An 18,979-nucleotide genomic window follows, 5' to 3' on the forward strand; every position below is an offset into this window, starting at 1 on the left:
TCTCTCTGGGCTCTTGGGGAGGTTCGAGACTGGGAATATGTTTAAAGCCCATAGCTCAAATCAAGGAAGAACTTAGTGTTCAGCTATCTCAGCGGCTGAAATACTGAGCACCTGAATTGTCTCGTGTCAGAGCAAGCTGATCATCAGTGTACCTGGATGCCATTTTCTACCCCATAGAAGGTAACTGGTGTCGAGTGCATCAAAAAACATCTTCACACAGATGCTCTGATGTGCTTGGGAACAATCACATCAGTACTTTTAGCCTCTGCTACTTTGCTGAGAACAATGGCGACCATAATTCCTGACACGTTTCTTCTCAGACAGACTTGCCAGAATCAATATGCAAGCAGTTTATTCTTACTGCTTTTATGATTGAAATGCCAGGGAGATGTTCCTTCAGCTGTCTTCTTATGGCCAACTTTCTCCATGCTGTCCCTTCTGATCTGAAGCAAAGGAGGAAGCTCCTTTGTGTGGAGAGGAGTGCCGACTGGGTGGTAGTGAAGAAAGTAGTTCTCTACTCTAAGTAAAGAAAGGTAGTTCTCTAAGCCTGCCTTTAACATCTTAAGGAGAATTTATTGTCCTAATAGGCAATGTTCAGAATCTGTGGCACTTACTGGTGGTTTCTGTAATAGGTGCATTAATAGGTCATGGTGATGTTCAGTAGTGTCTTCTTACCACACCCAGAAGTGTACTAAATGCTGGCTCTTTATGAGTGGTATCATCTGAGGGTGTCGGGGTTTGCGTGCAGGCAACTGTAGATGTTCACAGCTAATGTTCATCAAGCCCTTAACTAAGGTCAGGTTCCATTCCTTGTGTGTTAACCAAGAGACTCTTCTGCAGCTTTCTGTTAACTATACTCAGTTACAGAGAAGAAAATCGAAGGTCAAAGATGTTTAACAATTTGTTGCAGTTAGAAACTAGGGTATTCGGGTGTTCTGGTAACAGAATCCTCACTTTTAGCCATTGTAATAGATGGCACGTCTATGTAGCACTCTTCCATAGAGTCTAGATCAGTGCTTGTTAAACCATTGTCAGTAAACAGAGTGTTCTTTCAGCATTAAATCTTACATGAAAACTCAGTATTTACTAACAGACTAAAGTCGAGCTTTTCTGATGGTTTTGCATTGTGTTGGCTTCCTCCCAACCTTTCCATCATCCTGAGTGCCTGCAGCTCTGCACAGGAGCCATGCTGCAGGCAGTGTTTCAGCGAAGTGAATGTTACCTTGGAATTGCACATTGGAAAAAGCCAGTTTGGTTGTGCTTGTTTGTTGACCAGCGTTCTGTAACGGAGTGCACAGCACTGCCTTCTCGCTGGCTCTCACCCTGCTCACTCTCCTCTGGAGCTCATTAGACTCTCTCTTCTCTTTTGTCAGGAATGTCTTTTTTATTAGAAGACAGGAAGAAAACAACCCAGACCGTGTCCCACAATCAGAAACCTCTGTTGTGGCAGAGGGGCCTTCACTAGCACCAGACCGTCCTGCCACACGGGGAGAGACCTCACCCTCCAAGGCATCCTAAGGAGTCCCTGTTTGGGATGTGAGGGAGAAACAGCGCGGTTTTTAAGGATGGCTGGAGCCTGTCCGACGTGGTGGGAGGGGAACTAGTTTCCTGGTGAACTTCTTTCTAAAAGGAAAAATAATTTAAGAAAAGTTAAAAAAAGAAAGAAAATGTTAAAAAAAAAAAAAAAGGAAAGCTGAGATGACACCAGAACTGAAATATGCACCTGGTAGCAGATGATGCACACACATGATAGACACACACCAGCATGCAGTGCACACACTGAGACATGACAGTGAGACAGACACATTACCTTAGGGAAACTCGGGAATGTGAGTAAGTAACATAGTTACAGTTGGAATTAAAGAGGTAGGGTCACCTCTCCTCTGCTCTCCTTCCTTTACACACAGGTAAATAGAGGAAACGCACCCCCCCCCCAACTGTTCCACCTTTAGAAATGTCCAGACAGGGAGCCTGGTCTGCTTATATCATGGTTAGGGATTATAGTCAGGACTAGCCAGGGTCAAAGTTGCTTTTAATGTAGAGCCCAACCCTGATCCTATTGAGTTGCTAAGTCCAACCCAGTTCACGGGCCTTCGTCATCAGCCTTGGGGAGAAAAGCCAAAACAGGTGGGTGGAGAGGACAAATATAGATTAAACCTTGCTCTCTCTCTCTCTCTCTCTCTCTCTCTCTCTTTAGTGAATTATTCATCCACAAACATGGGGTGGGAGGGGATAAAAAAGAGGGTGAGAGTATGGAGGGAATGTATTTACAGGGCTACCTGTATTTTGCTAAAAAAAAAGTGTGAAAATTAATTGCCTTCAAGGGCACTGTTCTGTCCTGTGGTGTAGCCAGCCATCTTATGAATAAATCAACAGCACCAAAAAAACAAACAAACAAACAAAAAAAAAACAGAAAAAAGAAAAAAATAAAAACCAATTTTTAAAATTTTACCAGTGTTTTTATTTCCCTTCACTACTCACTGTTCAGCAATGACTTGGCTGATCCACCTATGAAATCAGCTTTCATGGAACCTAAAAGGCGTCTGAGCAGAGAGCTTAAAAAGATGTATCTTGTAGGAATAATCTCTTGCTCGCTGTGTAAAGAGATCCATAAAGGGCTAAGCAGCCCACAGCAAGGCAGGTGGGATACCCAGCAGAGAGATAGGAACTTGGAAAGAGTCAGCCTGAGAGATTAGCCACTGAGATGTGGAGGAAGTTGGACGTATGAAACTGAGAAGTAACCAGCTCCATGGCAGACATAGAATAGTGTGATTGGGTTAATAAGAGTTACGCGCAGCCGGGCGTGGTGGCGCACGCCTTTAATCCCAGCACTCGGGAGGCAGAGGCAGGCGGATTTCTGAGTTCGAGGCCAGCCTGGTCTACAAAGTGAGTGCCAGGACAGCCAGGGCTACACAGAGAAACCCTGTCTCAAAAAATCAAAAAAAAAAAAAAAAAAAGAGTTACGCGCTTATTGTGAAATAAGCCTAGCAGATGGCCTAGGCATTAGTTCATAAATACGTAAGCCTCCGTGTCCTTCAGGAACTGGGTCAGACAGAGAAAAAGCAAACGCTACAAGGAGCTGCTGATCTGCATCCTGTTGGAAGCTCCTCCAGCTGCATCTCACCTTCCACCCAACCTCAGTGGGAGTGAGCTGTGTGTCACACACGTGTGCAAGTGCACATAAGCTGAGGATGTGGCTGTTCTATGCACATTTGCACGGGAGGGAGAGACATGCACAAAGGAGGGACATTTCTGTGGCCTTCTTTACTATCAAAACCACATAGACCAGGAGGTAAAAACAACCAAATATAGGATCTTGGATGGGATCCCGAGTCCCAGAGAGTGGGAGAGTGTTTAAAAATAACGAAATCCTAGCTAGGAGGTAGTGGCTCACACCTTCAATCCCAGTTCTTGGGAGGCCAGCCTTGTCATTTATAGAGTGAGTTCTAGGACACCCAGTGCTACACAGAGAAAACCTGTCTGAAAAAACAAAATCCAAACAAAGCAAGGAGTTAATATTATGTAGTTAGAAATAGTGTGACGTATGCAAGAATGTTCTTATTTTAGAAGCTTTCCCAAAACTGAAGTGTTTACTGGAAGGTGACAGCTTCTGCTTTGAGACAGAGTCTCGATAGCTAGCAGTGACTTTGACCCAGTTGTCATCCTTATCCCCTCAAGGTGCCGGGAGTCTGTTCGGTCTGTGTGTGCCCCACATCTGAGCTGTTTTTATTGACTGCTGACAGCTGGAGCTGCCACTCAAGGCTTCCCACAGAAGCACACATCCTACAGCTGAGTGTACATCCCCAACCCTGGTTTTTACTTTTTAAGCTACTTATTGTGTGTGTATGATAGGGGGACACAAGCATCTGCAGTTTCCAGAGGTCAAACTCAGGGTGGGGCTTGCATGGCGAGCTTTATGTAGCTGGCTCACCAGTTCCATTTAACTTTTTAAAGTCGTCATAGACCGTGTAACCATTCGAAAAGCTGCTCGCCCTCGCTCAAGAGAGAGAATAGGAATGAGGTGGTATGTTTTTACCTGTCGGGTTAACAAAAATCACATTTGAGAGTAGGCTCTATTGGTAAGACATTCCTAAGTATCCCTGGCATTTTTACCAGTACCTAAGAAACAGAGAAGTGTGACCAGCACTAGCTTTTCATTGCATGGAGGCCAGTGCTGGGCAGTCTCCTTAATTCTCTGAGACAAGTTATCATAGAGCCTGGACCAGTGAGATTCAGGAATTCCCTTGCTCTGCTTCCTAATGACAACATATACCTTAGTGCCCAACCTTTCTTTCTTTTCTCTCTTTTCCTTCCTTCTTCCTTCCTTCCTTTCTTTCATTTTATTTATTTATTTTTGTAACATGGGCTAGGAATCCAAAGTTGGATCTTGGAAGCATATTTATTGACATCTCTCTTAAGAGCCTCATAAAGTGGATACTTGATAAGACAATTTTTTTTTTCTTTAAAGGAAAAATAATTTTTTCTTTAGTAGCTGGGGATTTAGCTCAGTGGTAGATCACAACCTTCGAGCATCCCCCTAGGGCGGGGGAGTGGGGAATGGTTTTAGGAGAATATACATGAAATGCTATTTCTAGTATTTACTTCAAAATAACCACGGTAGGGAGCCTGGACAGGAGCTGCAATGAGAAAGATTGCAGTCAGATGATAATCTTTAAAACAGGGACAGAGGTTTTCATACCATTATTTTTCTCTTCTCACAAATGTATAAAGTCTTCCATCATAAAAAGATAAATGTCTCAGGCATGTTGGCACATATCTTTAACCCCATCACAGGAAGCAGAGGCAGATATATCTCCTGAGTTCAAAACTAGCCTGGTCTACAGAGAGCCAGGGCTGCATAACAGACCTTGCCGCCACCACCACCACCACCTCCGTCCCCGTACCCCCAAAAAAAAAACCCAAAAAGATAAAACAATTATTTGGACTAGAATATTACTCCTGAGCCAGTTTCCAATGATGAGCCACCAATTTGCATGTAATAACCTAATATTAGTAGCACATTCAAGAAGACAAGATTTGTTTTTTAAACATGTTCATCTCTTACTGTAGGCTGCCATTCTGGGCTGGCTTTGAACTGCTAAGCTTTCTGTTTTAGCCTCCCTTGTGCTGAGATTACAGACGTGAGCCACCACACCCAGCTAAACCTTTTTTGTTTTGAATGTTTGTTATAGGGAATCAAACCTATGGCCTTGGGCATTGTTACGCAAGCACTCTACTACACTTAGGCTAATATATTATCCCAACACTTAGGAGGCCGAGGCAAGGAGAGAGGATCAGGAGTTCAAAGACAGCTTTGGTTAATGCCACAAGTTTAAGGCCAGTCTGGTCTAAAAAAAAAAAAATTAAAACTTTCAAAACCCCAGGTTTTGATGGCCTGAAGTGTGGCTATTTCTTCATTCTCTTCTTTTTCTATTATTTCTCATTCTCTTCTGGGGAGGTTTGGACAGTTTTTAGACAGCACACATTCAGAATTCCACATTTGTCTCCGTCTGCTTCCTCCTTGAAAGCAAAGCCAGCCAGGTGAGTGTGAAGGCCCAGCTGACTCACTGACAGGAAGGCGGGGCCTCCCCAACTCCTGTGCCAGGCACCACTGCCGAACTGTGCTGGGGCCAGGCGACTGGCAACTGAACAGGCCAGTACAACAGAAGCCACTGGCACTGGAAACAGTCAATAAATGGGCAGATCTGGTTTTTAACATTTATTAATCCAAAAATATATTAAATTCTACTTTCTGTCCCAGCATCTCAGACTCTGAAGGAGGGTGGCTATAAGCCCCAGTGCCTGGCGAAATCCTTGTCATAAGGATGAGGGGAAAGGTTCAAACTAGGGGACCCCTAAATCAGGCCTATTCTCTGCAGAAAGCCCCACAACACTCCTTGGCAGGTTTTGCTGGAAGAATTGGGGCAACCTTAAAAGTTGGCTACCCTGGGGTAATTGGACTCCGTGTTTTGAAGGCCTCAGGCTAGTGATGTTCCTTCCCTCCCACTGGGGCTGCTGGCTTCATTTCTTCCCAGCCAGGCATATTAGAGAAATCACCAGAAGGTGGTGCTCAAATAGAAAATGTTTAGGGGAAATGTAACCTCAGGCCTCTCTTCTATGTTCTTGTTACCCCGACTCTGCTTCCAGGAGACTCAGAACCCTGCAGCCAGCCAGGCCTGCTGGGGCCACCACATTGCTTATATCAGTCTACGTGGCTGTCCCAGGAGGTCCAAGTCAGCCACTATCTGTACCCTCATTATTGCATGCCAACTGGGTGCATGGGCCAGGGCCCCTGGCTCGCATCGAGGCCTGCCACAGGAGGGGCCTGGACCATGGGCTGCAATCGCTGCTGGGACTGCCAGAGGTGATGAAGCTCTTTAAACTGCTCTACCATGTGGTCTTTGAGATCCGGGTTTGAGATCTGCAGTCGGATGCTGTCTGCCGACCAAGAAAGCTCCCCTGAGAACATCTCCAGCAGCAACCGGGCTGCAACGGGTACCACCTGGGAAGCAAAGGGGAGACAGGACAAGGAGAATTGTGGCAGGGCGGATCAACCCAACTGGGCATGAAGATATCCAGAAGCAGATGGTAGACAGTCTCCTCCAGCCCTAGCAACCAAGTCCTCATGGCCCGGGGGGCTCCACGTCCACCCTGGGTCAAGGGCCCAGCCCCCTGTCTCCTAACATTCAGGCTACATCAGAGGGGGCTAGGAACACACCTGTACAGTAATGAGCTTCTTCTCTCGGGGTTTGACATCAGGCCATTCTTCTCCAAAGCAAAAGAAGATCTCAAAAGGAGGTGGGGTGTTAGCCTGGCCCCTCTGGAACAGGATGAGCTCTGCATCGAGACGAAGGCCTTTAGTTAGAGGCTACAACCCAATCCCGAGGGAGGGGCAGCCAGGAGCAGCACAGAACAGACCTCACCATTGAGAAACTGCTCTAGGCTAAAGAGCTTCGTCTTGACTTCCCGCTGAATGGGGTTGGGGCAGGAGCCATGGGCCAAGGCGCAGGGCCCACTCCAGAACACCTTACACTGGCACAGACGGATGGCGTACAGGTCCTGGCCCTGCAGCTGCAGGATAAGCCCACGGTCCAGGACATCTAGCAGCTGGTTCGTATAGAAACGCTGCTTGTCACTGGGGATGTCCTCCGGGCTAGGGAAGCGCACTTGCTCCAGGGTCACAGGGCCAAAGAGTTCCACTTGCTCCTGGGTAGCCTCTAGCTGGCTGTAGAAGAGCCTGCAGCCTTGTGGGTTGCTGATGGTGAGGGTCCGGGGTGCGCGTCCCCGGTACTGGAACTTGATCTCTAGGTCTGTCACTGTGGAGCAGAGAGTCAGGTTGCCCTGGCTGTGAGCCTCACAGCTACTCAGCAGCCAGGTGGTAGGCCCAACTTCCCCAGCCTCCCCAGTTCAGCCTTGACCAGGAAGACTGGCCTAAAAGCTTATTTTCTTCACCATCCTCCTCCCGTGCAACCCTGCCCCATCCCCACGACTCTGCCCTGACAACCCGCCTGGCTTGTCAAGGTCCTTACAAGGCAACATGTGGGGGCTGATCAGCAGGTCAGGCAAGAGTGGTTCTGTAGGGGGCTGGCTGGAAGCCAGAGGTCCAGGCTCCAGGACCTCAGGGAGAAGCTGCCTGAAGCCAGCAGGATTTCCAGAGGGAGGGGCCATTAGATTTGGGTCTGGGACAGGGGGACCCAGCCCTACAGGTGGCTGGAGAGCAGGTGGCCACTTGGTGTCTTCTTTGGGTAAGGAATAGGGTGCGATGGGAGGCCCAGGTAGCGCAGGGTCTGCAGAGAATGGGGTGGATACAGCTGCTAAAGCCACCTCTAAGAACTATATCCCAGGCCTGACTCCGAGACTTGCCTCCCACAGCCTCTCTCTCAGTGCCCTCTCAAGTACCTAGAATACCCATCACTTCTTATGTTACAACCCACCCCCCAACCACACCACCACCCAGCCCCACCTGTGATGCTCAGGCCTGGTAGCATTCTCTGGAGCTGAAGGGAAAACACGGGCAGAGGAGGACAGAAGGGAGGACAGGTTATTAAATTGGTCTGATCCTGAGGAAACAGTGCTCAACAAATAAAAGGCAATCCCTTAGCCTCAGCTCAGTGAAGGCCAGCCTCCACTGCTGGTCCCAGATCTGCCATCCTCAACAGGTCATGAAAGCTGTGGATGTCCCCATTTCCAAATGTGCATTCTGCAGGCAGTAGTACCCACCAAGCCCAACTGTTGTGGCAGTCAGGCAGACATGTGACACAGTATGCATCAATAAAGCCCTAGGAGGGACAAGATGGCCACTCCGTTCCTTTCAGAGCCATCAAAGGATGAAATGTGACCAAAGAAGAGATGTGGAGGACAATGGGCCACAAGAGGAAGTGGGTGTTCAATCCTGAAGAGAGGGTAGGGCAGCAAAGCCCACCGAGGTCAGCCTCATCAGAGCTGACTGAATACAGGCGCTTGGGGAATGCAGCCCCTTCCCGCCACTCATCCCCACACACCTCTTCCTCTTCCTCCTCCTCCTCTTCTCCCAGACCGTAATCATCAGTGGGTTGGCTCTCTGCGTGTCGAGGGAGAGAGAGCAAGGTAGGAAGTCAGTGATAAAACGGGAGCCAGGGCAGGCTGTAGCTCCATCTGGGCAGCCAGAGGTTATCCAAACTCCTGGGGCTCCACATCACCCATGAAGCTGCCCACATATGCGTGGGTCAAAGAGCTGGCATCAAGAAGCAGCAGGCAAAGGCCTCCCCTGAAGCCAAGAGCCCAGAGCAAGGGCAGTGGTAAGAAAGAAGCGCCTGGAGCCCTTGCCCCACTCCCGGATACTCACAGGAGCCTTGCGATCATGACCTAGCACAGCCCCTGAAGCCCACCCTGGAGCCCATGGCTGGAAGGTCTTTGGACTTTCCTGTACCCAGAGTTCATAGCTTTCCAGGTGGTCACACAGGGCCAGGCATTATACCTGTGGGAGCAGGGCCATTGGAGCAGACCTCGTAGATCTTGTAGGGCTGAGGTGGCATGTCTCGAGGGCCATCATAGAACAGCTGGAAGTCACGGCTTTTGTTAAGGGCACAGCGCAGGTTGGCCTTCCACTTGGCTGGGTCAGCCTCATCCACCCCCTCAGTGTACTTCCCTGTCTCTTTAGCCCAGGCCTATGGAAGGAAAAGAGGACTGCACATTACAGGGGACCTTAACTGTCACCGAGGCCCTAGCAACTCTCTTGTCCTATAGGAGTCAATGCTAAGAATTTTGGCCACCAGGCTAAGCCTTGCCAGACAGGCTCATTAGGTGGATAAGACCAGATCTTGTCCAACCCTCACAGTTCAGACAAACTCAATGAATTCTACTCACTGCTGCTAGGAGGGCAAACAGGTACAATCTCAAAGGAACACGAGAAAAAAAAAAAAAAAAAAAACGTAGAGAGGAGAGCTTGTGACTTGGAGCCAGGCTGTGTTTGAGGCCAGGCAGACCAAATCAAGCTGCCTCTGTTTTGGATCCTCCTTGACCGTACCAGAGAAGACTCAAGGAGCCAACATCTTTAAGGTACTCGGAACTGTACCCACATGCACGTATGCGTCAGTGATCAGTATTATTCTTGCTGCTTTGTTGTTGTTTTCTCCTCCTCCTCTTCCTCCTCTTCCTCCCCCTCCTCCTCCTCCTCCTCCTCACCCCCACCCCCACCCCCACCCGGACCCTCTCCCTCTCCCTCTCCTCCTTATTCCTTTTCTCTTTTGAGACCGTGCCTAATGTAACCCAGGCTGGTTGCAAACTTGCTAAATGGGCAAGGATGGCCTTGAACTCTTGATCAATCCACTTGTCTCCATCTCCCAAGTGCTGGGATTATAGGGCCCAAGCCTCCAGTCCAGCTATCATCAACATTATTGTTATTATTGTTGTTGTTGTTGCTGTTGTGTTAAGGATGGAACAGAGCCTCAGGCTTGCTAAGCACAGCCTCCTAACCTCTGACCCTCACCCCTAATTGATCTTGTTATTTTTGCATGGTAATTTGGTGATGTCAGGATTATAAGTGTTTCTTCTCTTTAAACTAGTAACTTAATCTTTCTTTTAAAGATTTCTTTTTTTTTTTTTTTTTTTTTTTGGTTTTTCGAGACAGGGTTTCTCTGTGTAGCCCTGGCTGTCCTGGCACTCACTTTGTAGACCAGGCTGGCCTCGAACTCAGAAATCCGCCTGCCTCTGCCTCCTGAGTGCTGGGATTAAAGGCGTGCGCCACCACGTCCCGCTCTTTTAAAGATTTATTTATTTTTTATTTATATGAGTACACTGTAGCTGTCTTCAGACACACACCAGAAGAGGGCATCAGATCTCATTACAGGTGGTTGTGAGCCACCATGTGGTTACCAGAAATTGAGCTCAGGACCTCTGGAAGAACAGTCAATGCTCTTAACTGCTGAGCCATCTCTCCAGCCCATATCAACTAATCTTGATAGAACTTTATAGAATATAGAAATATCCACATACATTGTGGTAAGGATTAAGTTCAAAAGCTAAAATAATAAGATTCCAAAGTTTTTTAAATCAGCATCTCTTTGGTCTAACAATTTTATTAAACTCTGAACACTAGACCTTATCTGACCATTAAAACAAAAGGTAGAATTTAGGAGAAATCCTGTTTGGAAGCACAATCTAAAACAGTCTGAAGTGTACAGGACCTGGGACGGGTGACTGAGTTATACCGGATCCTGCAGAGGGTTCTTCAATGGTCACAAAAAGTGAAGCAGATGTTTCTTGAAAAGGAAAACTAATCCTGATATTGGGTGAAAAAATGCAGGTTACAATATGTGTGGGCCAGCAAAATGGCTCTCCACAGAAAGGCACTTGCCAGCATGCCTGACAACTTGAGTTTGATTCTTGGGATTCACACTGTGGAAGGAGAGACTCAACTCTTCCAGACTGACCTCTGACCCCCATGCACATACTCTGGGGCCTGCACACTCCCCATAAATAAGTAAGTAAAAAAAAGTAAGGAAAAATTAAAACATATGTGTGGGTTGAGTGTCTTGGTGACTATCTGTAATCTATCCAAGCACTTCAGAGATGGAGACAGAGTAACAGAGGTTCAAGGCCAGAAGCAGCTACATAACAAGTTTAAGGCCATCCTGGGCTGTGTGAGAATTTTTGTTTGTTTGTTTGTTTGTTTGTTTGTTTTTCTTTCTTTCTTTCTTTCTTTCTTTTTTTTTTTTTTTTTTTTTTGGTTTTTCGAGACAGGGTTTCTCTGTATAGCCCTGGCTGTCCTGGAACTCACTTTGTAGACCAGGCTGGCCTCGAACTCAGAAATCCTCCTGCCTCTGCCTCCCAAGTGCTAGGATTAAAGGCGTGCGCCACTACGCCCGGCTTGTTTGTTTGTTTTTCGAGTCAGGGTTTCTCTGTATAGCCCTGGCTGTCCTGGAACTCACTTTGTAGACGAGACTGGCCTCAAACTCAGCAATCTGCCTGCCTCTGCCTCCCGAGTGCTGGGATTAAAGGCGTGCGCCACCACACCCAGCTGAGAATGTTTTAAGAAATATAAAATAATAAATAAATAAAGTATGGGGGTGGGGCTGTCCCTTAGTGACTGTATGTGTCTTAGCATGAGCAAGGATAGCCTTGATCCCTAGCACAAAGACATCTTTGAAAAGTTAGCTAGGCATGGTGGCATAGGCTTGCAATCCCAGCACACGCTGGAGGGACAGGAAGGGGGCTTCCATAAGTTTAAGGCCATTCTCATCTCCATAGTGAGTTCCAGGCCAACCAAGAATATAGAGGGAGACCCTACATCAAAGTATATTTAAACATTTTTAAATGTGACTAGATTCCAATTATATATTATATATTATATACTATATATTCTTTTGTAAAACTATTTTGGTAGGGCCTGTCCAGAACTAGGGCTTGTTGGGCATGGTGGTACATGTCTATACCCCCAGCACTTGGGAGGCTGAGGCAGGAGGATGACAAGTCAAGCCAGCCTTGACTACCCAAGCGAGTCTGGTTAGCTGGGCGTTATATAGTGAGACCCTGACTCAAAACCCAGACCAAACCCAAAAGATGAGCTAGTAACTTCATTTAGTGCATGTGATATAGTATGCGTAACGTGTCGTCCAGTGTAACATAAATCAAGAGCATGGAGTGCTACACAGAGTTACAGGCTGGTCTCCCAGAGACCTTCCATCCCCACCTTGCTCTAGGCTACAGGTTAGAAAAGATGGTCCTGTATCCCTGAGTCTAGGTGTGGGATCTCCTGAGCACTGTGGCTGGCAGGGGATGACTGTGCCTCTCTCTACTCGGGAGGGCTCTTTCCTAGGGAGGGGCTGCCCCAGAAGAAGGCAGCACCTTATCCAAGGCTTACCTTGAAGATGGTGTTGTCCCCATCCTGGCTGGGACCATGCCTCGTGGCATGGCGCCAGGGGATATAGAAGAGTTTCTTTTCCCCGTTGACCCACTGGAGCCCTGGGTACTGGCAGCTGTTCACCTGGGCCACCAACCAGGGCTTCAGCCTCACACGGCGGGGTGGTGGAGGAATCCCTGGGGCTGACTCCCTGGGGTGGGGGTTCATGGCAAAGGGCTCTGTAGGAGAAAGCAAAGCGGAGCTCTGCAAACTGATAGCAAGATGTTCCCTGCCCCAGTGGACAGGTCGAGCGGATGAGCACCCCAGTCCATCTAGGCGTCCCTCAGCTTCCTGTCACAGCTCACGCAGCCTGTGAGTTCTGTTAGGGAACTGTGCTAGTGGGTGCTGTGGGCCACCCACCCATTCTTGAGTGCAGTCAGTACCCAGCTGCTGCTTCACTAGAGAATTATCCCAGGTGCCTTATTCCCCAGGTCAAGCCACCCATCTCTGTGAAGTCATAGCACAGGCAAAGCTGGCTCCCTTGCATAGAGGTGGGCCAGCGAGATCCATGGGTACTTCTCTAGGGTTGGCTATTCCACCATGCCGTATCTGTCCTGCCTTGCCAGGCTTTTCTCTCTGCATCTTACTCAACTTCTTTCCCCTGAAACTGCCCTTCCCCGTCCCTCCTAACAAATCCTCTAAACTAAATGCCTGTCACAGGCTTCTAACACAAGCTGGCCTTAGACAGGAACAGACCGTGGGAGAGGGGTTAGGGACAGGTTCGTCCACAGGACTCGGAGTTTTGGGCCTTTTGGTTAAGATCACCTGTAGCTCTGGCTTTTCTCCTCAGTTCTTTCAGGAATGAAGCTTTCTTCCCCCCCCCACCCCCGAACTCTTTATAAAAATCCCACTCATCCACTCCAGTGACACCGGGTACCTGGCTTAGATGGTGCCACCCAGAAGCCATCAGTAGACTTGAGTCTGGCTCCTGCTACTTCCTTCACATCCATTCGGTGCTCCTGTTTACAGACTAGTGCCACACACATGGTGGCAGGAAGTGCAGACCAGGTCTAACAGCTTCCTGTTGCCATGTATTGTAATGCTTCACACTGGCCTGGTGGCACACTCCCTGGTGGCACACTCCCTGGTGGCACACTCCCTGGGGGCACCCAGGGAGGAAGAGAATCTCATGCAGACACAAGTGATTCTATGTATCCTTGCCCCCCCCCCAGATTATCCCTGACTGGCTAATAAAGATGCCAACAGCCTGAAGCTGGGCAGAAGAGAGATAGGAAGAGTTCCTCGGTCTGAGGGGAGACAACAAGGTAGAGGGAGGAGAAAACGCCTCATGAAAGCATGGCCAAGAGGGCTGGCCAATTGGAGTGAAGAGCAGCTAAGTTGGAACGTGGAGGGGTTCTTGATGGGGAAGAAGACATTAGAGCATGAAGAGTGATATGTGCCTGGCTCTGGTACACTAAAGGATCGTTATAAATATAAAAGCTGAGTGCCTTTTATCTGGGAACTGAATGATCAAAGGCAAGGTAGACCACCCCCGCCCCATTGAGATTAAATATTGCCACAACAGCTTCCCATTGGAGGTAAGCACTTTGGCAGGCCACAGTCTCTACCTCACTAGAGTTATGTCCACAGGACCCACGAAACCCTGGTGTTCTTCCCTCTACCTGCTCCCTCTCCTCCTGACAGAACCTGTAACTTACAGCTCCCTCCCTCTCACCCATCTTCCCTCCTGGAAAGCTCTTTCCTGCCCTTGCCCATATTCTTGATCTTGAACTCTTGAACTTGGGGTGGGGGTGGGGTGGGGTTCAGAAACAGAGAAGAGGGAGGCTGCTGTGCCAGCAGCTCCTGGGAAGACACTCTCTCATTCAGCCAGTTAAGGAACAAAACAAAACTCAGCAGACTTACTTGGGTTTTGCAGCATGGAGCCCCAGTTTCCCCTGCAATTCCCCGACCTAGTATCTTCTGGGTTGTGGCTACTACATGCCACATCCAGGCTAGCGGAGCGACCCTCTACAGACTTCAGAGCACTTCAGAGCAGTGCATACCTCAGCTGCCAGAGACCCAGGAATAGCAATGCCAGCTTTGGACAGAGAGAGTGGAAAGGCTCCCAGCCCTGCCCCCAAGCTTAAGAAGAGGTGGCTTAGTTCCTCTTTCTACACCAGCCTCCACCCCGACCTAAGGGAAATGAAAGTAGCCCGATGGGACAACTCAGAAATCTGACTCACTCGGCTGACCCACCCCCACCCCATCCTCTACATCATCCTTTCTGTCTCCCAAGCCTACTGTCAACACCTGTCTTTATAGCTCCTAAGCAGCTCTGATCTTAGAATGGAGGGTGATGTACACACACACACACACACACACACACACACACACAGAGAGAGAGAGAGAGAGAGAGAGAGAGAGAGAGAGAGAGAGAGAGAGAGAGGAAGGAGCCAAGGAACACTGCAGCTTTCTTTCTGTCTCAGCCTGATGATGATAAATCAAATCAGAGAAAGGTTTTGAAATTGTTGCTCTGACCTCAGTGTTAGGAAGTAGCAGTCCCTTCTAATGGAGTAGTGACATAGAGAAAGGATCCCCACAGCAAGCCAGGGCCATGAGAGGGTGTGTTCATCTAGGGGCAGAAGGCACCACCTGCAGCTAGATGCACAGGAGCCTCGCCCTGAGCAGGACCAAGTTCAGCATCTACCCCACAAAAGCTCCCTCCTGCCCAACAAAAAAGGCTTAGATCTGAGTCAGATCCTGCCTGCCAGTTCGCAATTGCAGCGTCTAAACATGGCTGCCCTCTCCTGGGTCTGGAGGTCTGGAATAAGAGCAGTGCTAACACCCAGACTCAGATGTCTGGCTATGAGCCCTGAAAAGAAGAAACGAACAGAGCCCCCACCATCTTCCATGTCAGACCTCAGGAAGTATCCCACATGTGATGGGGCACGGAAGCAGCCCTTGAATCCCGACTGCGATTTTATATCGATGGAGAGTCCCCACAGCTCACCCCAGGGTCATGAAGTCCCAGGAGAGACTGCCTGGGCAGTCAGATCACTGAGAACTCCGGAGCTGGTGGGGAGAAGCTGCCATAACGGAAGGAAGAGAGGCAGAGCTTCGAACCCCTCCGGTCTCTCGAATTGTCCCGTTCTAAACCCCACACCCAGTTCAAGGCAACATCCAGGGGTTACCTGCAGTAGGCATGAGCATAAATCCCGCCCTCTTCAGGTGAGCGACACACCCGGGGCCCTGCCCCTTCAGAGTGCACACTGGCTGAGATTCTGGGGCAGCAGGTGCGGCAGGAAGAACCCTCTCCCGGCTTCCTCCCAGGGGCAGGCTGGGGGAAGGCCAGAGTTCAAGGGAAAACCCCGAAGGACTTTTAGTTAATAGGAGTGGTCTCCTACCTATCTCTTTCCTAGACTTTAGCCAGGAGCTTAGGGAGTAGGAACCTGTACTGTATCACACAGGTCCTCATGCGAGGCCTTTAGCCTCTCCAGCCTCCTTCAGCCCGGCCCACATCCTTTCTGGTCCTCATCACTTATCCCCACTTTGGAGTTCAGGCTAGGTCGTTCCCTCCTGATCACCCCTGCAGACTCCACCCGGGGCATAACGCGGAGGGAAGGGGGGGGGGGGGGACCTGGGTCAGCCCCTGGAGTCATCGCGGGGTTACTGGCTTAGTGTCCCTTCCTGGTCCGCTCCTCTGGCCCGGGACATGTCCGCCTTGCTATGCCAGGAGGAGGCCAAGAAAGCCCCCACTTCCACCCCTGCTACTAGGTACCCGCTCTGGGTCCTCTGGAGGTTCGAGAGACACCTGGAGTCTGGGAGACATCTGCACCGAGGGCGAATGCTGGCCCGGGACATCTCTCCGCCTGCGTTTCGGTCAAACTACACTTTCCCTTCACGTTCAGATTCTCAGTTGTTACTTCTTAAGTTTAGGGGCAGGCCGTCAAAAAACTAGACCAAGCATTAATCAGCCCCCCGCCCTGATTCTTCTCAACTGCTAAGAATAAATCGGCGTCCCCTTTTGAGCTACGAGTCAAGGAGCGGAGCCTCTATTTGACAACGTCTCCCCTCAAACTCTATTCCCACAGATTCCTGTCCTTGGCTTTAAGATCCTTGGGAGGGATCGCTGCTTGACACCTCAACTTCTTTAGTCGAAACAGTGAGGTGTGGCCAGGGAGGAGAGACGGGCTGTGCGCCAACAGGGTCGGGGTCGGAAACTCGCTCCTCCGTGGTCCCCGCCAGACTATGACAGTGCGCTTGGCATCCTTGACCCTGGCGAGGCGCAGTGGGGATGTCCACTGGGCCCTTGGGACTTTCCCCGAGCATGCGAACGTTGGCGGCCGGAGCCCTGCACTCTGAGCTGGCCCGGTGCGGAGCGCCTTGGAGCCGTTCGCGCTGGCCCGGCGCCGCCTGCGATCATCGCCCACCGCGGAGGGGCGGGATCCCGACCCCGCTGGCCCCGTCCGCAGGTGGCAGGTGCCCGGGGCGCGCAGGTCGCCGTGTGTCGGAGCCGTGGCTTGGCAGAAGCCCGGGATTGTTCCCACCACCTTCGGGGCGCGGAGCCCAACACAGCCCACAGCCCCGGGACCTACCTGTCTACTGTGAGCCGGCGGGGAGCCTGGAGCCCCGGCCTGGCGCTGCGGCCGAGCTGAGCTCTCGCCGAGCTGCGCGGCCCGCGGGTCGCCCAGCCCGCCCCGCACTTCCGCATCGCGCCGCCCCCGCCCGGGGCAGCGCCCCGCCCCGCCCCTCGCCACCACCCCGCGCCCCAACCCCGCGCCCCGGGCCCCTACCCATCCACCGCCCACCGCGGGGAAGCCCGGGGCCTCCGCGAGACCGCAGACAGCTCGGCGCCCCTCGCCGGGCTCCTTTGGGAATCCGGGGAGACAGAGTCACCCATCACCCAGTCCCCAGACACCCTGTAGCCTGTCCTCACCTAGTCTGCGCCCGCCTGGAGCTGGAGATCCGCTGCGCACGGGCGTCAATGGAGCCACACTCCAGGGTATTGGGAGACCACTGAGAGCTCCCTTTCAACATACCTTGGGCCACTCTGTCTCCTCAGCCTTAACAATGGCCCTCCGGACCGCTCCAACTCACCATGTGACTGACAAGCCCACCTCTTCTTTCGCCCTTACCTTCACCATGGTTTGGGTTTGCCCTTTGAGCGGGTTCCCACCCCCACCTCCCGGTTCCATAAACGGGCCTTCCTGTCCCAGACGATGCTGGCCTCAACTTCCACACATCCTGTTCATGTAGGAACATTATTCGCTGATTCTCACTCTTCAACTTTTGGGTCAGCATCATATTATTTGATAGTCTAAGTGTTTTTTCCAGGAAGGTCTACCCCTTCCTTGAGTCAGCTTTTGGTTTGTTGTGTTTTGGTGTAATTTGTTGATTGGTTTGGAGGAGGGGTGGAGATGACTTCTAGAGTCTTTCCGTTTGATTTTTCCATATGATTTTAACGTCTAATTTCCACTGAAATTCAGCTTAGTTGGGGACCAACCCTGTCTTGCATGGTTCATGATCTATAGTAATTTTTATTTTTATATTTATATTTTACTGATAATGGATCCCAGGACCTTGCACATTCTAGGCAAGCGCTCTGCTACTAAGTGCCTGCCTTCTCTGCCCTGTCATAATTCTAAAGGATTATTGTGTTTGTTTGTTTGTTGGGTTTTAACTCTTTTAAGGGAAAAAAGTTGTGTTGCCGGTGCTGGTCTCCCACTTCTGGAATCAGATGTCTTGACTCCAACTCCAGGAATCAAACGATTTTCCTGGCTCAGATGCCTTGAGTAGCTGAGATTTGGTGTAGCATCACAGGCAGCTTAACTAAAGATATAAGCACATATATTGTAAATGCTTACCATCTTAATTCTTTTTAGTGATTTGTTTTATTTTTTATGTATATGAGTATTTTGTCTGCATGCATGTGCATCGTGAACATGCAGTTCCTGCAGAGACCAGAAGAAGGCGTTGGATTCTTTGGACCTCGAGTTAAAGACTTGTTGTGAGCGAGGGGGTGTGGGTGCTGAGATCTGAATCCAGGTCTGCTGCAAGAACAGCAGGTGCTCTTAACTACCAAGCCATCTCTTCAGTCCTAGAGATATTTTTAATACACAAATATTCTGAATGAATTGTTAAATTAAAATGTTATTACATTTATTTTGTGTGTACATCTGTGGGTACACATAAGGATGAGTATGTCAGAGGACAACTTGTAGGAGCCAGTTCTCTCCTTCATATGTCTGGCCCAGGGACTGAACTAAGGCTGTCAGGCTTGCCAGCCATCTTGTTTACCCCCCCCCCCATTGTTCGCTTTAGCTATCAAGTAAAATATATACATTGTAGACATACTGTTTACCCTCTACATCTAAAGCCTTGGATTGCTGACAGATACAGTGGTATTAATTAATTAGAATTGTGGCTTCTTCCTTAACCTCTGCTGCCTTCCCAGGGATGTCTGGAGTAGACTTCAATGAGCAGAGAGAATCCAGCGGGTTTGTTTTTGTTTTCCTTCTCTCTATATATCTCCCCCCTCCTTTCACTCTAGCTGAATATAAAATGTAAATATATTATTTGTATCTGCTGAATATATCACCCTCTCATATATGATAGGCACTCTATCACTGAGCCATGTGTCCTTCTCTTTCATATTTTTAA

General features: G+C 49.6%; 2 protein-coding genes across 4 annotated transcripts in view; one reads left to right on the forward strand and one right to left on the reverse strand.

Moving 5' to 3' along the window:
• Tnpo3 (transportin 3) overlaps window positions 1-1,692 on the forward strand; it is a 74,107-nt gene extending 72,415 nt beyond the window's left edge. Inside the window, exon 23 of the mRNA XM_021164057.3 lies at window positions 1,374-1,692. The gene's annotated coding sequence lies outside the window, so the exon portion shown is untranslated. The remainder of the gene's footprint in view (window positions 1-1,373) is intronic.
• Irf5 (interferon regulatory factor 5) lies at window positions 1,498-17,005 on the reverse strand. Of its 3 annotated transcripts, XM_029478372.1 has the most exons (10): window positions 14,243-14,491; window positions 12,341-12,558; window positions 8,957-9,146; window positions 8,502-8,560; window positions 7,964-7,997; window positions 7,530-7,787; window positions 6,924-7,316; window positions 6,719-6,837; window positions 6,392-6,502; window positions 1,498-1,623 (listed from the first exon to the last, which is right to left on the reverse strand). In XM_029478372.1, the coding sequence occupies exons 1-10, from the start codon at window positions 14,256-14,258 to the stop codon at window positions 1,498-1,500; spliced, it is 1,524 nt and encodes a 507-aa protein (XP_029334232.1). In that variant the 5' UTR covers window positions 14,259-14,491. The 3 variants fall into 3 exon arrangements, with proteins under 3 accessions (XP_029334232.1, XP_021019718.1, XP_029334231.1); XM_021164059.2 differs by lacking the exons at window positions 1,498-1,623; window positions 14,243-14,491 and adding an exon at window positions 16,915-17,005 and having other exon boundaries at window positions 5,351-6,502; XM_029478371.2 differs by lacking the exon at window positions 1,498-1,623 and having other exon boundaries at window positions 5,351-6,502; window positions 14,243-14,490.
• Window positions 17,006-18,979: the final 1,974 nt, after the last annotated feature.

Source organism: Mus caroli, unplaced genomic scaffold (genome assembly GCF_978045245.1).
Source record: "Mus caroli unplaced genomic scaffold, Mus_caroli_1 scaffold_7, whole genome shotgun sequence".
Lineage (NCBI taxonomy): Eukaryota > Metazoa > Chordata > Mammalia > Rodentia > Muridae > Mus > Mus caroli.

What these genes read in the sequence shown, in the direction of transcription:
- Irf5 (XM_029478371.2), bottom strand. An exon ending in ACCAGGCCTGAGCATCACAG is followed by an intron (nt 7,788 to 7,963) that starts GTGGGGCTGGGT and finishes CATTCTCTGCAG; the next exon opens with ACCCTGCGCTACCTGGGCCT. An exon ending in AGAAGCTCATTACTGTACAG is followed by an intron (nt 6,503 to 6,718) that starts GTGTGTTCCTAG and finishes TTTGCTTCCCAG; the next exon opens with GTGGTACCCGTTGCAGCCCG.